The sequence below is a fragment of the Dipodomys spectabilis genome, unplaced genomic scaffold, assembly GCF_019054845.1.
Source record: "Dipodomys spectabilis isolate Male_0828 unplaced genomic scaffold, ASM1905484v1 ptg000526l, whole genome shotgun sequence".
Taxonomy (NCBI): Eukaryota; Metazoa; Chordata; class Mammalia; order Rodentia; family Heteromyidae; genus Dipodomys; species Dipodomys spectabilis.
In genome coordinates, this window is record NW_024871203.1 from 3,707,167 (window position 1) to 3,725,521 (window position 18,355).

The window sequence follows — 18,355 nt, forward strand, 5'->3', positions numbered from 1 at the left end:
GCACAGTCTCGTGTGTGTGTGTGTGTGTGTGTGTGTGTGTGTGCGCGCGCGCGCACCAGTACCGGGGCTTGAACTGAGGGCCTTATACTTACTTGGCTTTTCACTGATGGCTAATTCTCTACCATTTGAGCTGCAGTTTCAAATTTTTGTTGACTAATTAGAGATAAGAGTGTCAAAGTTTGGTCAGTCTGCGTTGGTTTCAAATTTCAATTTTCAGAGTTCAGCTCCCTGAATAGCTAGGGTTATAGGTGTAAGCCACTGGTATGAGTTTAGCACAACTTCTTTTAAAATACCCATGCTAAATTCCTGAGGAAGTCCATGGCAAATTTTATAGACCAAGGATGTAAATAATTGACTTCTAACAAGTATCACTTTTCACTGATGAATCACATTTCTCTTGGCAAGCAAGTGGACACCTAGGGGTGAGAAACCTGTGAAAATTCCAAGGATCTGAGGGTATTGACTCAGAACTTGTTATATGGACACACTTTTGTTTACATGTGAACATGCAATGGTTTTCCCTTTCTCTTTTTAACAACATAACTCATATTTTGGTTTCTTGGAATTCATTTAGATTAATAGTGTTTTAAATGTTCAAGTGAGTTCTACCTTTGGGTTCCTCCCCTATTGGTATCCTACTTTGGTCTGACTGTGTGTGAGTTACCCTTTGAGGTTTATAGCTATAAAACTTAAAGACCTTCAAATGTAAGCCTTGTGTAAATTCTAAATATTCCTCTTGTAAAAACTAAGTAAATGTCAGCTTGGAACTTTCTGGTATTGCAACATTTTGTTTGAAAAAATGTTAAGCTTATCATGAAAGGAATTCTTTTGAGAAGAGAAAACCCAAGTCGATTTTTCTTTTGGGAAGGCCACTGAGATCTCTCAGAAAGCTTTTGTCTTGAGTAGATTTTATCAACCTTGATGAAAATCCCTTATGCATATTTCTAAGTTTAACACTGCGGAAAAGTAAATCAGTTAAAAACAGCATATAAAATGCATCAAAGCAAAAATCATTCTGTAAAATCTCAGCTTTCAACTCAAAGGAACAACAGATTTATGCCAGCAGATGAAAGACAGTCATATGGCCATTATTTTCTTATAACCAATGACTAAAACAGTATGCGGCTGTGGTACATTGTCTGGAGAGACCACCTAGGAGTTGGGAGTGAGTCTCAGAATCCATCATTGATGTCATTTCCTAAGAATGTTGGAGCTGTAAGTCCCTGTAGCTGAATACCAAAGGATACATTGATTCCAGCTACAAATGGAAGGGAGAAATCAGGCAGGCTGCCATTTGGGCAAGATCTTGTGGGAAATCTTGTGTTTCCACATAATGGGTGATGACTTTCCAAGTAGGAACTATCTTTCATATTCCTGTTTTGTGGTGGATATTTGTTGGGCAGTCTAGATACTTAGCACATTCAAGAAGTTAAGTCTCTCTATTATATGCATCAAAGCCAGTGACAAGTTCTTCCCCACTTCTAGAAGGTAGAGATATCTGGGTTAGTAAGTCTAAGTTAGCTCAAGAATGGAGATGCTGCTACTACTACTTAGCTACTGGATCAGTCCCCCCCCCCCCCCGCAATTTTTTTTTTTTTTAACAAAGGACACTCATCTATTCAGGAAGCTTCCTCTGTGTTAGACCGTAGAACTGCCATATGTAGAGCATGGCAGGGAGCCAAAGGGCATGACCTCTCACCTGGAATGCTGGCTAGCTGGAGCAGTGAATAATGTCCAGCATGGTAGAATTATACATGCTTCATCGTTCCTCTGCTCACTGACCTTTCAATGGTGCCACTTTTCCCATACACCATTCCTCATAGCGGTTTATGGCATCATTTATTTAAACTGTGATCAGAAAGTCAATTTTTTTGAGATTCATTTATTCATACCACAAATTAAATGATTAAATGTGCATGTTTACAAAGGTACAGGCATGTGGCATATTTCCAGCTTCTTTATATTTACAACTAGACTTAAATTTTCATGTGATGTACAGGTAAGGCTGTCTGAGAATCATTAGTAGGAATAAACTGGAAGCTTTTACAGCTCTTTCATTTTAATCAGCACATTCCCAGGCTAGTTCTTACAATTAGGATCAGCTGTGTTTTCCAAAACCAGTTAAAAAAAAAATCCCTGTATTGAAGCTTCAAACCTCATAAGCCTACCTTTTAAATCTTTCTGTTTTGTTCCAATAATATCAAAGCAAGGCTTCAATTATTACTGATTATATTTTTAAATAACATTTATCATGAAAAATTTGGTATTTAGAGGAGGGCACAAAAATCCCCTGTAAGGGGAGAACTTAGGCAAGAATGCATTGTATAAACCACAGAATTGAGAATAATAAGGGAAGCGGTGGATCGAAGTGGGGTGAAGATATTGAAGGGATGACACAGATCAAGATGCATTGTATACAGAAATTCCTTTGTTAAATGGAAAAATTCATATCCTAAAAATCAAGAAAAGTGAGTAAAGGGATGGCTTGGGAGGGGTGGATGAAAATGTTGCAAAGATGACTGTGTTCATAAACTGCTTTGTTGAATGGCAACTCCTTTGTACAACTACTTAAGATAATAAAGTATTAAAATAAATAAAACAAAAATATTGTAAAAAAATACTCTGTAATACACCCCCCCCAGGTCAAATGACTTTCTTTTCTTCCTTCCCTCCCTCCCTCCTCCCTCCCTCCCTCCCTCCCTCCCTTCCTTCCTTCCTCCCTCTTTTTCTTTCTTCCTCTCTCTCTCTCTCTCTCTCTCCCTTTCTTTGTGCTGGTTGTGGGGCTTGAACTCAGGACCTCGCGCACCTGCTTTTTTTTTTTCTCAAGGTAATGATGATTTAATGCCTAGAAAGATCTTTTTTCCTAGCCTAAAATCTCTAGCTCTTTTTCTTGTTCCTTATACAAAAAAAGAATAATCCTAAGTCCCATTTCCTCTGGCTGGCTTCTCTGGACATCTCTTGATTTATCTATGAGCCTCTCCCCAGATAGAAAATGTGAGATATCTTCAAGTACCTTTAGATTTGGGTAATCAAGTGGTGTGTAGGAAAATATGTTGGTTACTGTTATCTGTTACATCAGAAAACTACTGTTAATACTGTCTTCTTGTGGAGTAATAAATACAGGAAATATATTTTAAGTCCTATGATGATGGAAGAAGCTACTAATTTTTCCCCTCTGACCTTTGGAATTAGTGGGCTTTTCCTTCACTGTAGTTTGGGTATTCACCAAAGCTTCATGTATCGAAATTAAATTATCTTTGTGGGGTATTAAGAGGGTGGGAATTTAATCTATGATGTCTAGAGGTGGGGTCTTTGGGAGGTGATTAGGATTACATTAGGTCATCGGGATGGAGCACTATGACTCAGTCCTAGTGGGTTTATACAAAGAGAAAGAATCAGGTGCTAGAGGCTTAGGTCTGTCATTTCCAGATCTGTAGGAGGCTGAGATTGATCATGTTCCATGCCAGTCTGGGCAAAAAAATTCTTGAGAGCTCCTTTTCAACAGAAAAAGCTAGGAATAATGGCATAGGCTTGTCATCTCAGCTATAGTGGGAAGTACAAATAGGGGGACTGTAGTCCAGGATAGTCTAGGAAAAAAGTGAGACCTTATTTAAAAAAAATAATAAGACATAGCTCAAGCAGAGGAACTTCTGTCTAGTAAATGTGAAGCCCTGAGGTTAAACCCCAGGATTGCAAAAGAAGTGTACCATAAGAGATATACTTACTATATCTCTTGTGATATGATGCCTTGATTGCACTGTCTTAAGTTTGTCAGCAAGATGATCATCACCAATTTCCTATTTGAGCTCTGATATGTTGCATTTTCAGAAGGTTTTAGTCAAGAGTGGGAGAAGAAAAACTTCTTTTGTGTGCATGTGTGAAAAGGACACTCGCAGATAAATTTTATTTTAATAATGCTAAAAATGCAGATCCCTAACACTTCAAAATTAAAAAAAGTGAAACGCAAAATTTAAGCCACTTGCTTTATTTTCACATGGATAGATCTGGAATTGGAGCCCAGATCTGATGCCAAAGCTGTCAATTGGGCCAGAATACCAATATCACCAAAGATTAAATCACACACACACACACACACACACACACACACAGACTGCATGTGAACTGCATGTCACATTTCACATACATAAAGAATAGTGTTGGGAAGAAGGCAAAGAAAATATGGGATTTTTCCTAATTCATGGTTATTATTTATAATCATGTTTTCACAATAAATTTCATATGTCAACTTCTAATAATAGGTTTTCCATGGAGGTTGCCAGACCCATGTGTTGGAAGAAAGTATATTTGGATTGAAATAAGCCAGTAATGATAGATGAGAAAGCACTAACCTGCCAAAAAACTGTATCTTAGATACCCAATATATACATTTCAGAGTTGTGAGGCTTTGAGAAAGGTTCTCAATATTATCAAGCTACAACCCTTTTCTTCCTCAAAAGTATATTAGAAGCCAAGCATGGTGGTGCACACTTGTAATTCCAGCACTCACTCAGGAAGCTGAAGCAGGAGGAACCTGACTTTGAGACCAGCCTGGGCTCTGTAATAAGACCCTGTCTCAAAGAAGTGCATTACAATCCACCAGTCTTTAAAATATTATGTTAAGTGAAAATATCAACCACAAAAGACATCAGTGTAATATTTCATAAAGGTCTGTAATTCATAGAGAAAGTAGATGGGTGGCTCCTTAGAACTTGGAGGACTGCTGGTATGAAAGAGTTGAGGTTTCTCTTTGAAGTAATAAAAATACTCTAAAATTAGACGGTGGTGATGGCTACACAGCTCTGGTGATATACTAAGAGCTACAAAGCTTCACATGGATGAATTGGATGGTATATGGGTTCTACCTTAAAGCTGTTACCAAAAAGAGCACATGACATCAGTCATTTAAAAAAAAGTGTCAGCCAGGCACCGGTGGCTCATGCCTATATTCCTAGCTACTCAGGAGGCTGAGATCTGAGACTTGTGGTTAGAAGTCAGCATGGGCAGGAAAGTCCATGAGATTCTGATCTCCAGTAAACTACCAAAAAACAAACAAACCAGAAGTGGAGCTATGGCTTAAGTGGTAGAGCACTAGCCTTGAGCACAAAATTCAGGGACAGTGCCTGAGTTCAAGCCCTAGGACTGGCAAATAAATAAATAAATAAATAAAAACATGCCCATTAGTCATAGAAGTTTGTAGTCTCTGTTTTTAAAAGAAAGCATGCACAATGACTATAGAGGTGAGAGCCAAGCACTTCAAATTTCATCCAGAATGTCGATTTCCAGGAATGTGGAAGGGCCCTTCTGACTAGCACGCTGCCTTGATATGGAATCGACGTGGGTGTTTGCAAAACTTTAGATCTAGGTTTTGCCACAGAGCTGTGGATGCATGCATGGAATTGTTGACAGCTGCTTACAGTCCTGAAAAGGGGTGAGAGATGCAGGGTAAACTGCAGGGTTTCAAAGGCTGTTTTGGGATGAGGGGCTGGGCTTTTAGCAGAAGCTAGACCACATAAACTGGATTATGGGAGGGATCCTGGGGCACTTGGGGCCCTGGGTATAGATAACCTTACAAGTGCTTGTGAATTGTGTAGGTTTGGTATGGTCAAAGGGCTAGAGCATCAGGAAAGCAGCATGGGTGGGCTAGGTAGCAAGCCCTTCTCAGAAGGACCCACTTTACCCATTCTATTCAGCTGGAGCCAGCAGTGGTCACTCCTGGTCTTACCAACATGTGCCTTAAACCCCAGCTGTATGAAGGGAAGGAGAACAGGACTGATGGAAGTAAATGTCCCAATTGAGTACATTTTAATAATCTTTTGCTCCTTCCTTGTATCTCTTCAATATGATATTTTTTTTATGCCAAAGACCATGACAGAAGCTGCAGATAACAAAGACCAAGAAACAATTAAGGCCTTATTATTATGCCCTCCAATGTATAAATATAATCTCCAATGTAATAGCGATAAGAAATGTGGCCTCTGGGAAGTGATTAGGTACAAAGGCTCTGCCTTCATGAATAGGGTCAATGACCTTCTCCAAGGCCTCTGGGAACCCATTAGACTCCTGTCCTCTTTCATGTGAGTCGCAGCAATCAGACACTATTTAGAAAGCTGAAAGCCCTCATGACATATGAATCTGCTGGTGCCTTGCTCCTGGACTTCTTAGTTTCCAGAACTGTGAGCAATATAACTCCAGTGTTTATAAATTATCTCCTCTAAGATGTTTTGTTCGAGCAGCCTGGGTGGATTAAGACAACAATTTAAGACCCAGATCTACCACAAATTTAAAAAAAGCCACCCTGAAAAATTTTAACTAGCATACTTAATACCACACAGAAATGAAATAATGCACACTACATAAACATGACTCAAAGGATGATTATTTTCTTGGAGTGACAGAAAGACTTTCTAAACTAGTCTTACAAAGACGTGGAACATAAAAAAGGTCTTTAGTGAACACAATCCATCATATCCTCACTGGCAAAACATGTTAGGTTGTCATGTTGGGCCAGCAATAAAAACATGATTTTCATGTAAAACTGGAGTTGATGTTAAGAGATTGAAATTTCCTATAGCATCCTTTGTCTTAGGTGTGATATTTTGGATTCAACCTGAATGCCTGGTAAAGGACAGTTCCAATGGGATGTGATTGAGTTTCTGGGCTAAAAAAACATGCTACCCTAGCCAGTTATTGGTGGCTCCTGCTTGCAATCCCAGCTACTCAAGAGGTTGAGCTCTGAGGATCTCAGTTCAAAGTCAGTCTGGGCAAAAAGTCTGAGTGACTCATCTCCAATTAAACACCAAAAGCCAGAAGTAGAGCTGTGGCTCAAGGGGTAGAGTGCTAGCCTTGAGCAAAAATAGAGCTCAGAGACAGTACCCAGGTCCTGAGTTCAAGCTCCAGGACTGGCACACAAAAAATATGCTGCATGAAAGACCACATTGAAATGGTTTTGAGTTAATACCAGGATAAATATCATCCTGAATATTTGGTTAAAGGAAATGTGTTGCACTATTTTATTTTTATCATACACGAGGTCATATAATATAGTAGGGAGGGAGCTGTGGATTCGTGTCCAGGCTGTGTAATTCAATATCCAAGTCATCCAGACCAACTAGATTCTCTCTGGGACTCATTTGTTACATGTTTCAAAGGAAAGCTGGGAGACATTGGAAAAAAAGGAACAAGATTTGGCTAATAGATATCCAAAGTTCCTTCTCACAAAATCCGATTAGTGTGAGAGAAAAAAAGGTTTGATATAAAGTGTACTATAATGATTTTGGATATTCAAACCAAGAATTTTAATACTAACCACCCAAATCTCCACAAAAAAATAATACTATCTGAAGGCATCTGTAGCTTTAATAGTAGGAAGTTGTTAGAGCATTTTTAGAGTTTGGAATTTAAGAAAGCCCAGCCCCAGCCCCTACCTGCACTTTATAATTTGTCAATTTAAGTTATACTTTATTGCCATCTGTGCCAACAGAAACGTTTTACTAATATTTTTTGTGAATTTCAAATTTTTTAATGGGAGACCTTACATGTACTGGTGATACACCAAGTGGGAAATGACAGCATTTTATCCTTCCTAGGACATTTTCCCCCTATATGAAGTGCAACCCCAATACAAGTGATTTCAGATTCTCTCAAAAAGGCTATCCAAAACAGACTGCCAGTAGGGTCACATTAGAAAAAGGGAAAATCAATTGCATATGAGAGCAAATCATGCAGAAACCTCCAAATTGGCAGGACAAAAAACCCATTATATTGATCATTTAGTTATGATCAGGATGGCAGGACATGGAGGGGTTTACCTATGGTGTGAACATTGGGGTAGTTTTAGACATCATGTCTGCGGTAGGTGTTTCTTATAAAAATAACGTCATGAGGTGAGGCCCTTAAAACTCCAGCTCTATTGAGCTTTCCAACCTTATGGTCCAATATCATGTCATGGCATTAAGAATGGAGTAATCAATAATTAGATCAGAGCATGGAAAATCAGAGGGAGGAAACTAGAAACTAGAGTGAATTATTATCAAATGGAAGTGGTCATTCAATGTCAGAAAACAAGTTATATACCATTTCCTTATCCTTGTTGCAAAGGGATGAGAACAGGAATAGGGAATAGGAAGGGAGAACTCGGCTGAGGTCAGAGCCCTGTGTGTGTGTGTGTGTGTGTGTGTGTGTGTGTGTGTGTGTGTGTGTGTGTGTGTGTGTGTGTGTGTGTGTGTGTGTGTGTGTGTGAATTCCTGAAAGTGGCATGTGAAACAAAGCATCCTGGGAGAAACGATTTAAACGATTTGCCTTGAGAAGGATGCAGAGAGGTCCCAGAATCTCGCACCTGTGAGTCCAGGTCCAGGTGAACGGTATATTACCCAGAGGCCCAGCAGGCAGCCTTGGATTTCCTGGTGGGTGGTTTTTGGTAAAGTCTCCTCCGCATAGTGGCTGCCTGGGTGTCAGTGTGCAAAGTGGCCTCTTAATCCCTGCTGGTTCCAGACTAATTAGGGCCACCTCAAAGCAGAAAGTTGAGCTCGAGGCTTTATTTGTTTGTTTTCTTCCAGGTATAGGAATACCAAGAAGTAGCCAACCAGACACCCATCTCTGGACCTTACCAGAACCCGATCCCCCTAGGGATTTGACGCCTTTTAGGAGAGTGTGCTTCCTTATTCCCTCCCCCGACCGAGTTCCAGGGACCCCCTTGGGGACTTGAGGCCAGTCAGGTCACCGGAGTCAGACTCCTGGCCATGGGTCACTTCCTCCCCAGCCAGCGGTCAGGCACGGCGCGGGGCGGGGCGGGGCGCGCCTGGGAGGCCGTGGTGGCTCGCGCTATTCCTGTCGCTGTGAGCTACGGGCATGTTATGTGCGGCGCCCAATCACGCCTCCCACCCCACGGCCTGACCTGTGCGCCCCCTCCCCCTCCCCGCCCTAATCCCCCAGGCTTTGATTTGATCCTCCGCGCGGAACAAGCTCAACCCGCCTGCTCCTTAACCAGTTGTCCCAGCCCTCGCGGGACCCGCAAAACCCCGTCCTCCTCATCCACCCTCAGGAGGTGAGAGCTCTCAACCCCCGCCCCCTGCCGCCCTGCCGGACCGCCTGCAGTCCGGGCTGCATCAGTGCATCTGGGCCGTCGGAGATCCAGCACGCCCCGCCGTCCACCGGCAGCTTGGCCTTTCCCAGGTGATGGTACGCGGCCAGCGCCGCCCTTGGCGCGCAGGTGTGAGCGCCCCAAATTGTGAGGGGAAGGGGACTGGGGGCAACGCGCTGGCACCCTCCACAGCCGCTGACATCAAGCTCATCCATCCCCGGAACACTCCGAATTTGGCGCCCATCGCTAGCGGGGGCTTCTGCAGATCGTCCCCAGAGGGGATTTTATTGGAGGGGGGAGAGGGCCGAGCCGCGGATCTGGATGAAGGAGCCCTGGATTTTAAACTGAGCCGGCAAAAATGGGCTTTTGCTAGGGTCTCTGTGGCTCGCGCAGGGGCTTTGGGGGTTCTGTGCCCTGAGATGCCTCCAGCGGCACCCGGCTGGCTCCACTCCCCTCCTGGCCGCTTCCCGCCCTGGGCATCATGAGTTACTTCCTGTCTTATTGCAAAGCTCATGGCGGCGCGCTGCTCACTGGCTACCAGGCCCTAAGAGCCGAGGGCTTCTTGTGCGACGTGACCCTGGAGGCCGAGGGCAGCGAGTTCCCTGCGCACCGCTCGCTCCTGGCCTGCTCCAGTGACTATTTCAAAGCCCTGTTCAAGAGCCACACCCGGGAATCCCAAGCACGCGTGATCCACCTGCGCGTGCCATCCGCGGCCGGCCTGCAGCGCCTACTGGACTTCATTTACACTGCCTGGCTGCCGCTGTCCATGGACACTGTGGAGGACACGCTGGAGGCGGCCAGCTACCTCCAAGTCACCGAAGCCTTGGGGCTGTGTGGCCGCTACCTGGAGCGCCAATTGGCCCCGGAGAACTGCTGCTTCACCGCCAACGTGGCGGCGCGCTTCGGCCTGGCGCACACGCTGGGTGCAGCCGAGAGCTGTGTTGTGCGCCACTTGCGTGAGCTGCTGGGGATGGGTGTGGGGGCCTCGGGACTGCTGGAACTCAATGCCGCCTCCCTGAAAGCCGTATTGGGGGCCCCCAATGTGGCACGGGTGTCTGAGGTCTGGCTGCTAGGCCTAGCCCTGGCTTGGTTGCGGCAGGAGCCGGCAGCTGAGCGTTTGGCGTACAGCGCCGAGCTTCTGGAACGGATCCGCTTTGGCCTGGTGCCTGCGGACGTGCTGCGGCGCGTGTACTCCGGCTCTGGCCTCAAGCTACCGGCCCGGGTCAAGGGTCTCATCATCCAGGCCCTCAACTACCACACGGCGCCTTCCCGCCAGCCGCTCATGCAGGGCGAGCAGACCAGCATCCGGAACGCTCAGACCCGCATCTTGTTGGTCGGAGGGCGCAGGGCTCAGGAGGTGATTACAGAGGAGGTGGTGGTTGCTAGGCCAGCGGTCAGAGACCGGCGAGCGGCCGCTGAAGCTGAGGAGGAAGAGGAAGAGGAAGAAGAGATGGAGGAGGAGGAGAAGGAGTGGGAGCTCACCCAGGATGTGGTGTCCTTCGACGTGTACAATCACCGCTGGCGCAGCCTCACTCGGCTCCCTGCCCCGCTGCTAGGGCACTGCGTGTGCACAGCAGGGAACTTCCTGTTTGTCCTGGGAGGGGAGAGCACTTCCGGCAGCGCTGCTACTCCCCTGGAGGAGGGCCCCCGGGCAATCACAGCCCAAGTGCACCGTTATGACCCGCGCTTCCACACGTGGACAGTGCTGCCTGCCATGGGAGAAGCCAGGGCCTACTTTTGGTGCGGTGTTGTGGGTGAGAGTCTCCTGGCGGTCGGGGGCCTGGGCGCTAATGGCGAAGCGCTGGCCTCGGTGGAGATGTATGATCTGCGAAGGGACCGCTGGACGGCAACTGCAGCGCTGCCAAGGGCGCTTCACGGCCACGCAGGGGCCGTCGGGGCCCAAGGTGTCATTTACATCTCTGGGGGCAAAGCAGGGAGAGGTGACAATGGAGCCAGTAGCCTCCGGGACTTGTATGTCTTGGGCCCTGGGGAGAAGGCCTGGAGCAAGAGAGCACCCATGAGCACAGCCCGCTTTGGGCACCACTTGGCTGTGCTGCGAGGCGCAGTGTTTGCCTTTCTAGGACGATTTGAGCCCTTCTCTGAGATTGAGCGCTATGACCCTGGCACAGACCAGTGGACTCGCTTGCGGCCTCTACCCTATGATCGTTTCTGCTATGGGCTGGCTGTGGTGGAGGAGACAGCACTGCTGCTGGGTGGTCTCAAGTGGAGGGGGTCGCGCCAAGTGCCTACCCGTAATGTGGTGGGCTATGACTTGGACCTGGACCACTGGGAGGACATCAATTGTGCACTACCTTGGGCTTGGAGCGGCCTGCAGTGTGCTGTACTGCAACTGGCGGAGGGCTGGAACGAAGAGAGGGAAAAAGACCTTGGAGAGGTGCTAGATTTAGTCCTGGGTTGAATGGGTGAGACTAGTTCCCCGATGACCAAGGCACCAGTCCTGCTAGTGTTGGCTTTTTCTGAGAATAGGCTTTCCAAGAGTGGGACTCTGGTAGCACAAAATGATTTTGAGGGGTACAGAAACAAACAAGGACTTGAGCAGAGTGGGAGACAGGATATCAAACAGAAGGATATATGAATGAGCTCCAGTCAGCTTCTGCATGAGACTTTTTAGAAAAGCTAGAGATGAACTTTTGAAAGTAAAATGTGACCTTATGTCTGTCCTTTCTTCCCTCCTACTGTTTCTCTCCTTCTTCATCTTCTTTTCTTTTTCTTCCCTTCCTTCCTTCCTTCCTTCCTTCCTTCCTTCCTTCCTTCCTTCCTTCCTTCCTTCCTTCCTTCCTTCCTTCCTTCCTTCCTTCTTCCTTCCTTTTCTTCTTCCTTCTCTCCCATCTTGTTTCTCCCCTCCCTCCCTCCCTCTCTCCCTCCCTCCCTCCCTCCCTTCCTTCCTTCCTTCCTTCCTTTTCTTTCTTTTTTCCCTTTCTTTCTTGGTCCGGGGCTTCAATTCATTGCCAAAGCATTGTCCCTGAGCTCTTCCCCCCCCCCTCCTTACAGCTACTACTTCTTACTTTCCTGTCCCCTCTTCTCCCTGCACCCCCCCCCCCAACCCAAACAAAAAATACTTAAGAAGTTATATATAAACCTTGTTGGCTAAGAGGGCTATAATAATAAATAATCCTAGAAATTCTGATAAATCGTGTACAGAATGTGCCTTGGCTAAATAGTGTGAAGTCATAAGAGGTCTGATTTTATGATCCAGAAGTCTGATTTTATGATCATGGTTTTAGTTCTGTTCTGATCCATATAAATATGGAACTGGGAAGAAATAATATCTAAAAAAGCACTTAAAAACTATCATTGGTTAAAATGTTCAGTTCCTTTTCTGCACCCTTCATTTGCTTTTTTTGGTTGCTTTAAGGCATCTCTTTGGTTTAAAGTCAAATTTCGGCACCCCTTAAGCACAATAGGTTAGATGTGTAGAAAAAAAATCAGTATTGTTGGCTCCCCCAATTCCCAAAGAATCACAGAGAAAGGAAAGAATAGTAGGTGAGGCATTCAAAAATAAGCTGGAAACTAGTTTGAGTTTTTTTCAAGGTCTCAGGAGATTCTTAAGTTTGGTGTTACTTTTGGCATGTTCCATCAATGAGGTGGCAAGTTAGAACCTGTAACTGGGGTGGTGACAGTGATGGTGTCTGTGCGATTAGGTCACAAAGAAATGTGGCAAGCACTTTTGCATGAATAAAATAGGTTCTATATAAGGATTCATTAAGAGCTGAATTTATTTGACTTCAGTTTACAGTGGTGCCTCTCTCCTAGATTGGAAACAAATGCAATCAAATGTACAGATATATATGTTAACAGGTCTCTTTCATGCTAGGCTAGCCACGAGTCTTGTAAAATTCATTAGTTTAATGTTTTTTTTTAAACCATTGAAAACAATAGCTGACTTTACAAAAGTAGAAGCTGCTTATAGTAGCAACAGAGCTAATCTTTCCATCAACTGCTTGCAGTTTACAAGCCACAACCTGGTCAATGTTATACATGACACATCCATCTGATTACAAATATGTTTAAATGAACATACACGTTTGGTCTAGTAAACATCAATAAATCTAAACACCTGTAACAAGCACACTTCATTTTTTTTAGGACAAGAGGATTTTTTTGTTGTTTGTTTACATATACAAAATCTCACAAATTTAATGTGCATCAATATCCATGCAGTAAATAAATGTTTTCATTTTTTTTTACAAATAGGATTTTTTAAATGATAAAAATATTACACTGGACCCAAAATTCCATACAAACATTAATACATGATTTCTCATCCATTTTGACTAAATAGAGGATTACTGAAAATGTGCTGTAGAAAGGCCACACTCCTGTACAGTTGTGCAAAGTCTGCAAAACGATAATGATTCAATGGTGGTTTCAAAAGCAAAGAAAAAACATCCTCGCTGTGGAGTTTCACTTTGTCCTCTACAGCAAAAATAGTCACTGGTATATATCTGAACTCTTAAAGATGTAAGTACATTCACTGAGCTGTACAGGCAACAGTATAAAGCTGATTAGAAGTAGATTTTAGGATATAGAATAGTAAAGGAGGTTCCTTCCTCCTCTGGAAAAAACAGCAAATTGTGACTTGTACGTTATGCAGCCAGACACTAAAAAGCAGCTCAGTCATTTTCATGCTGTGATCACTTTCAAAAAATGAGACGCTTATAAATGGAAATATATGAAGAGGACTTTCTCATAGACTTTATCCACTCTATACAACAATTCATAATGCTAGGGGAACAAAATCCTCTAAATTGTTTAGCTCACGTAATTCAGTGTGACATCTCTCTGAGTGACCGTCACTACCTTCCTTCTTAGCAGAGAGTACATTAAAAAAATTCCACATTGTTTTCTACATTATAGCATACATCTGCCATAACTAAGTGTACTCTGCTTCTCTGCTTGAAGTATAATTGAGTAAGTTTTATTAATGGACTAGGGGAAAATCAGAAACTACCTGGCAAGCTGATTCATTTCAGTTTATACCTTGTCTTTGAAGTGTTAAGAGTTCAAAAAATGTGAATTTGGGCTGAAACTCTTTATATAATATATATACATATATATATATTATATAGCTGTTAGCTGCCTTTCTGGGTGAGTTAAGTCTGTTTTAAAATATCCATTCTTAAATTCTTCTGTACACAATCAGCATTTCATCACTACAAAAATAAAGGAAGATTTAAACCAAGAAAATAAAGCAGCTCTATCTTCAATTTTGGTCTTAGTTACAAAAACATCTTACAAAGCTTTGCCCTGATACACCATTAAGTGTTCTCACAGATTTGGAATAATATTTCTATTAACCAGCTTTCACAGGTTAATAAACTATTAAGACGAATATTAGTTACCTGAACTTTTCTTATGTCGATGCTCTTCTATTTTGCTTAACTCTTTTATGCACACCTACATTTCACAAAAATAAAACTACAGCATTAATCTTTGTGCAATGTTTAAGAAAATTCTTAGAACATTTTAATAAATATAAAAAAGGTTTAAATTCTTTCCCACCCACAAGGATGTCTGCACCTGAAAAAATGCAATTTACTTTTGAAGTCTTGTTTATATAAAATTAACTTAATGGGAGAAAAGATGACCTTAGATAGAAAACTGCCTTTTGTGGTTTTACTACTTGAAGACCACCTGTATTCAGAATTGTTTGCAAAAGTTAATTTAAGTCATTAAAGATAGTTGATTTTGCACATGGTAAACATAAGCTGAGCACTGATTGCATATAAAATATACAAATGCTCATTAAAGACAGTGGTATTATGACCATATATGGTTTGTTTTATATAGTTTGGTAATGTTATAGTTTGTCAAGTGTTCCACATATTGTTATAAAAACTATCTCATATACTTATTCAGAGTACCAGCAGGTACTAGATGGCCTGAAGGCAGAATGCACTTACACATGCGTCTCAATGTATGAATGAGTGTGTGTCAGAGAGGAATTGATTACTTCTACTTCAGAAGAAATACTTAATGGGTCATTTGAAGCGGTGTTTTGACAGATATCCAAGAAAAGGTCGAGGTACATTTGCTTCCACTGCTGGAATTCTTTAGATGTCAAATCTGGATTATCTAGGACTTTATCAATAATGGCTACTTCACCTTCTCTGGCCTGAAAAGCAAAAGAATTCAACAGTTAATATAAGGACACAATTGTATTCAAGTTTCAAATAGGTTAATATGTAAACAGAAAATCAGAAGTCCACAGGAATGGCTATTTAGCCCCAAATCCCAGTGCACCGGTTTCTTCCTGAGGTATGCCTTTTTTTTTTTTGCCCACACTGTGTGATTTATTTTTTCTCTATGCCCATCCTGTTACCCATTTCTCAGTCTATGGAAACATTTCCAGTGCTTTAAGCTACAGTTCAAAAGCCTGTCATTTCTTTAAAGCTTCCTTAAAACACTGGGAAAGGTTTTCTCCCTCACTGATGTCCCCATAGCACTCTATTCCTGCCTTTGAGGGGTGTGTCACACCCTGCCTCATGAGTTACTCTAGCACCTGTCCCCTTTCTATCTGGTAAATGTATGCTTGAATAAAAGTGAGCATGACCCTCCTGTGGCCACAAATATGCCATTCCTGCTGTGTAAATGTTAGGACTCTCCTCCTGCAGTACTGGGGGCCTCTAATAGACAGTGGCTCTCCCTTTTTTGTTGAAGGCATGGTTTCAGCTAGAGACTAAGCTTCATCTGGCTGTAATTCTTCAAGGGATAACTACTGACTATGGAAGAAGAGAATCTTCCAGGTAGAATTATGGACCCTAGGAAGGGTTTATGAAGTTCAGGAAATGTTCGCAAGAAGAAAGAAGGCAAGCCTCTGTGTCAGCCTAAGTTGGGAGGGAAAGAAGAAAGCAAGGTGCCTGCAAGCCGATCTGGTATGTGAGGAGACAGGATTTGGAACGGAGCTGGAACTGAGGATGCTGAGTACTGCCTGTGTTAGGATCTTAGATGCATACTTGGGAAGGGTGCCTGTTCCAATTCCAGGAACTAGACATACCCAAAGTTGCTGGGACAGTTGTCTATGTGTAATAGGAAGATTCCAGAGCCTGTTATTTTTCCAGGCCCAAAGGACAGGGTTCTGTAGTTCCTTTTTTTTTTTTTTTTTAAACAAGTGAAGGGCATTTCCTTATAGTGATTTGCTCATTATCTTTCTTTGTGTCAGAGAGTCAATCAAGTATCACATACCTGTCTATTCACCAATATTCACTGAAATGAACACTGGCTATAGCACATATTCTTTGTCATTGGAAGAAAATGCTTTTAGGAAGTCTACACAGCAAAATGACAGAGGCAAGGAGCTGACAGAAAGGAACAGGTCTTTAAGATAGTTGACCTGCCCTTTTCCTGATGCCTGCCTGCCTGCCTGCCTTCTCAGCCGGACAGTTTGGAACTGAATGGGGCAGGAGTGGAAATTATAATGTGGGAAGGTAAGGATATGTTTGGAGTAGGGGTGGACTTATTCTTATCGCTCTCTCTGTATCTGTGGCCTTAGTTACCTAAAGTCCATTCAATTGTCCCATGGATTTGCAATAGTATTTGTATGAATACTAATTAAAAAGCTAATTGACTCTGAAAACGTGACTCATTAGCATATGGATTTTTTTCCCTTTGGGCAGCCATGGGACTTGAACTCAGGGGTCTGGGCACTGTCCCACTGTCCCTAAGCTTCTTTGGCTCAAGGCTAGCACTCTTACCACTTAAGCCACAGCTGTCACTTCTGGCTTTTTCTGAGTATTTTATTGGAGAGAAGAGTCTCATGCACTTTCCTGCCCAGGTTGGCTTTGAACTGTAATCCTCAGATCTCAGCCTCCTGGGTACCTAGGATTACAGGTATAAGTCACCAGCGCCTGGGCTAGGTGAACTTTTTACAAGTCATTTATTTTATATTTTATTTATCTCCTTAGTATTCATCTACATTTCAAAATTTAAAAGTTTTAGCAACGTTCTATGGATCTGAACTATTTCCTCAGGATGCTTTTGACCTTTTTGTGTTTTTTAAATAAATTACTCTACTCAATATGCTATATAATAATTCTTTTCTGTTTTTCCCCCCAAGGATGCAGAGTCTGCTCAAATGGTTTGTGTGGTAGGCTGTCGCTGCTATATCTTCCCTCTCCTGAAGCACACATAGTGAGAGGGTTCAATCATCCAACTCATTCTTCAAGTTTCTGCCTCTGTTATTCTTTCCTTATCACCTGCTTCTCAATCTGGGGGTAGAATAAGAAGACTGGAAACAATTTAAGCGCTAATAGAAATGTATAATAGAAGAGAAACACATGATTTGAGAAATGATACTATAAACAGAACAATTATACAATTCCTGTATGGAATATGAACTGCTGTGGCTTAATTCTAAAGATGCTGTTTAGTTTACACAGGAAGTATACATGGAATACCTCAACCCCTTTTTAGTATCCACTATTGCATTCTGCATGCATGCTGTGTTCTTTTCAGAACTGTAATAACTACAGTACGTGGTGTATTACAGGAAATCAAAAGACCTAGGTGTAACACAAGCCCTGAAATTTTGGAAAAAAATTAATCACAACCAGTTTTCTTCTAGAATGGAATCATGGATCATTTAGTCAGTGTTCTGAGCCTTAAAAGAAAAACTAATGTGATATCTTCCTTAAAAATACACTTTTTAGTACATTGGAACAGCTCAGCTTCCAGTTCTTCCTATCTACTTCTTTCTCCTCCCAACTTCTATTTTGTATTCTTGTAACCAGTCCATTTTCAGTTCAAGAATGAAATGTCTTCTAGGAATTCCTCCATCCACTTCATAGCTTACCTTTAAAGTGCTTTTGAGAATTCTTAGCCTGTGTAGTTTTTCATTCATTACAGGATCGTTACATCTTTTTATAAAGGATAGCTTGTATTCCATCTTGGTTGAAATACGATGTTCTCCTAATGGTGATAGACTGGCCTGCTCCAGTGCCCTGTATAAATCTTGTAATGAGTCTCCTAACTTTTCTTCCCTACTGTCACCTGTAATGGGGAGAGAAGGAGGCAAGAGAGAGAAGAGAGAGAAAGAGAAAGAGAAGGGAGAAAGAAATGAATGAATATGAATCCAGTGTAATAAACAGTTATTTGATACTCTGAAAAATCTGCTAAAGAATTAAAACTATCTGAAAAAAACAGGCTAGTGAATGATTGGGAAAGCACTATAATTAAAAAAAAATCCCAATATACTGATAGATTATAAGGTAAGATTAGCTATGGACATTTAGTTGTTTTAGAATGATTAAATCGAAT

At 42.6% G+C, this 18,355-nt stretch overlaps 2 protein-coding genes across 5 annotated transcripts in view; one reads left to right on the forward strand and one right to left on the reverse strand.

Moving 5' to 3' along the window:
* The first annotated feature begins 9,560 nt into the window (after positions 1–9,560).
* Positions 9,561–11,498, forward strand: Klhl34 (kelch like family member 34). The gene has a single exon (XM_042670160.1). The coding sequence runs from the start codon at positions 9,561–9,563 to the stop codon at positions 11,496–11,498; it is 1,938 nt and encodes a 645-aa protein (XP_042526094.1).
* A 1,300-nt stretch (positions 11,499–12,798) lies between these two features.
* Positions 12,799–18,355, reverse strand: part of Cnksr2 (connector enhancer of kinase suppressor of Ras 2) — a 218,098-nt gene continuing 212,541 nt past the window's right edge. For all 4 annotated transcript variants that reach the window (XM_042670199.1, XM_042670198.1, XM_042670197.1 and 1 more), the window contains 2 exons: positions 17,892–18,088; positions 12,799–15,215 (listed from right to left, as the gene is read on the reverse strand). In XM_042670199.1, the coding sequence (XP_042526133.1) occupies positions 15,000–15,215; positions 17,892–18,088 (413 nt within the window). In that variant the 3' untranslated portion in view covers positions 12,799–14,999. The remainder of the gene's footprint in view (positions 15,216–17,891; positions 18,089–18,355) is intronic.

Excerpts from the sequence above, each read along its gene's own strand:
- Klhl34 (XM_042670160.1), top strand. The coding sequence starts at position 9,561 with ATGAGTTACTTCCTGTCTTATTGCAAAGCTCATGGCGGCGCGCTGCTC.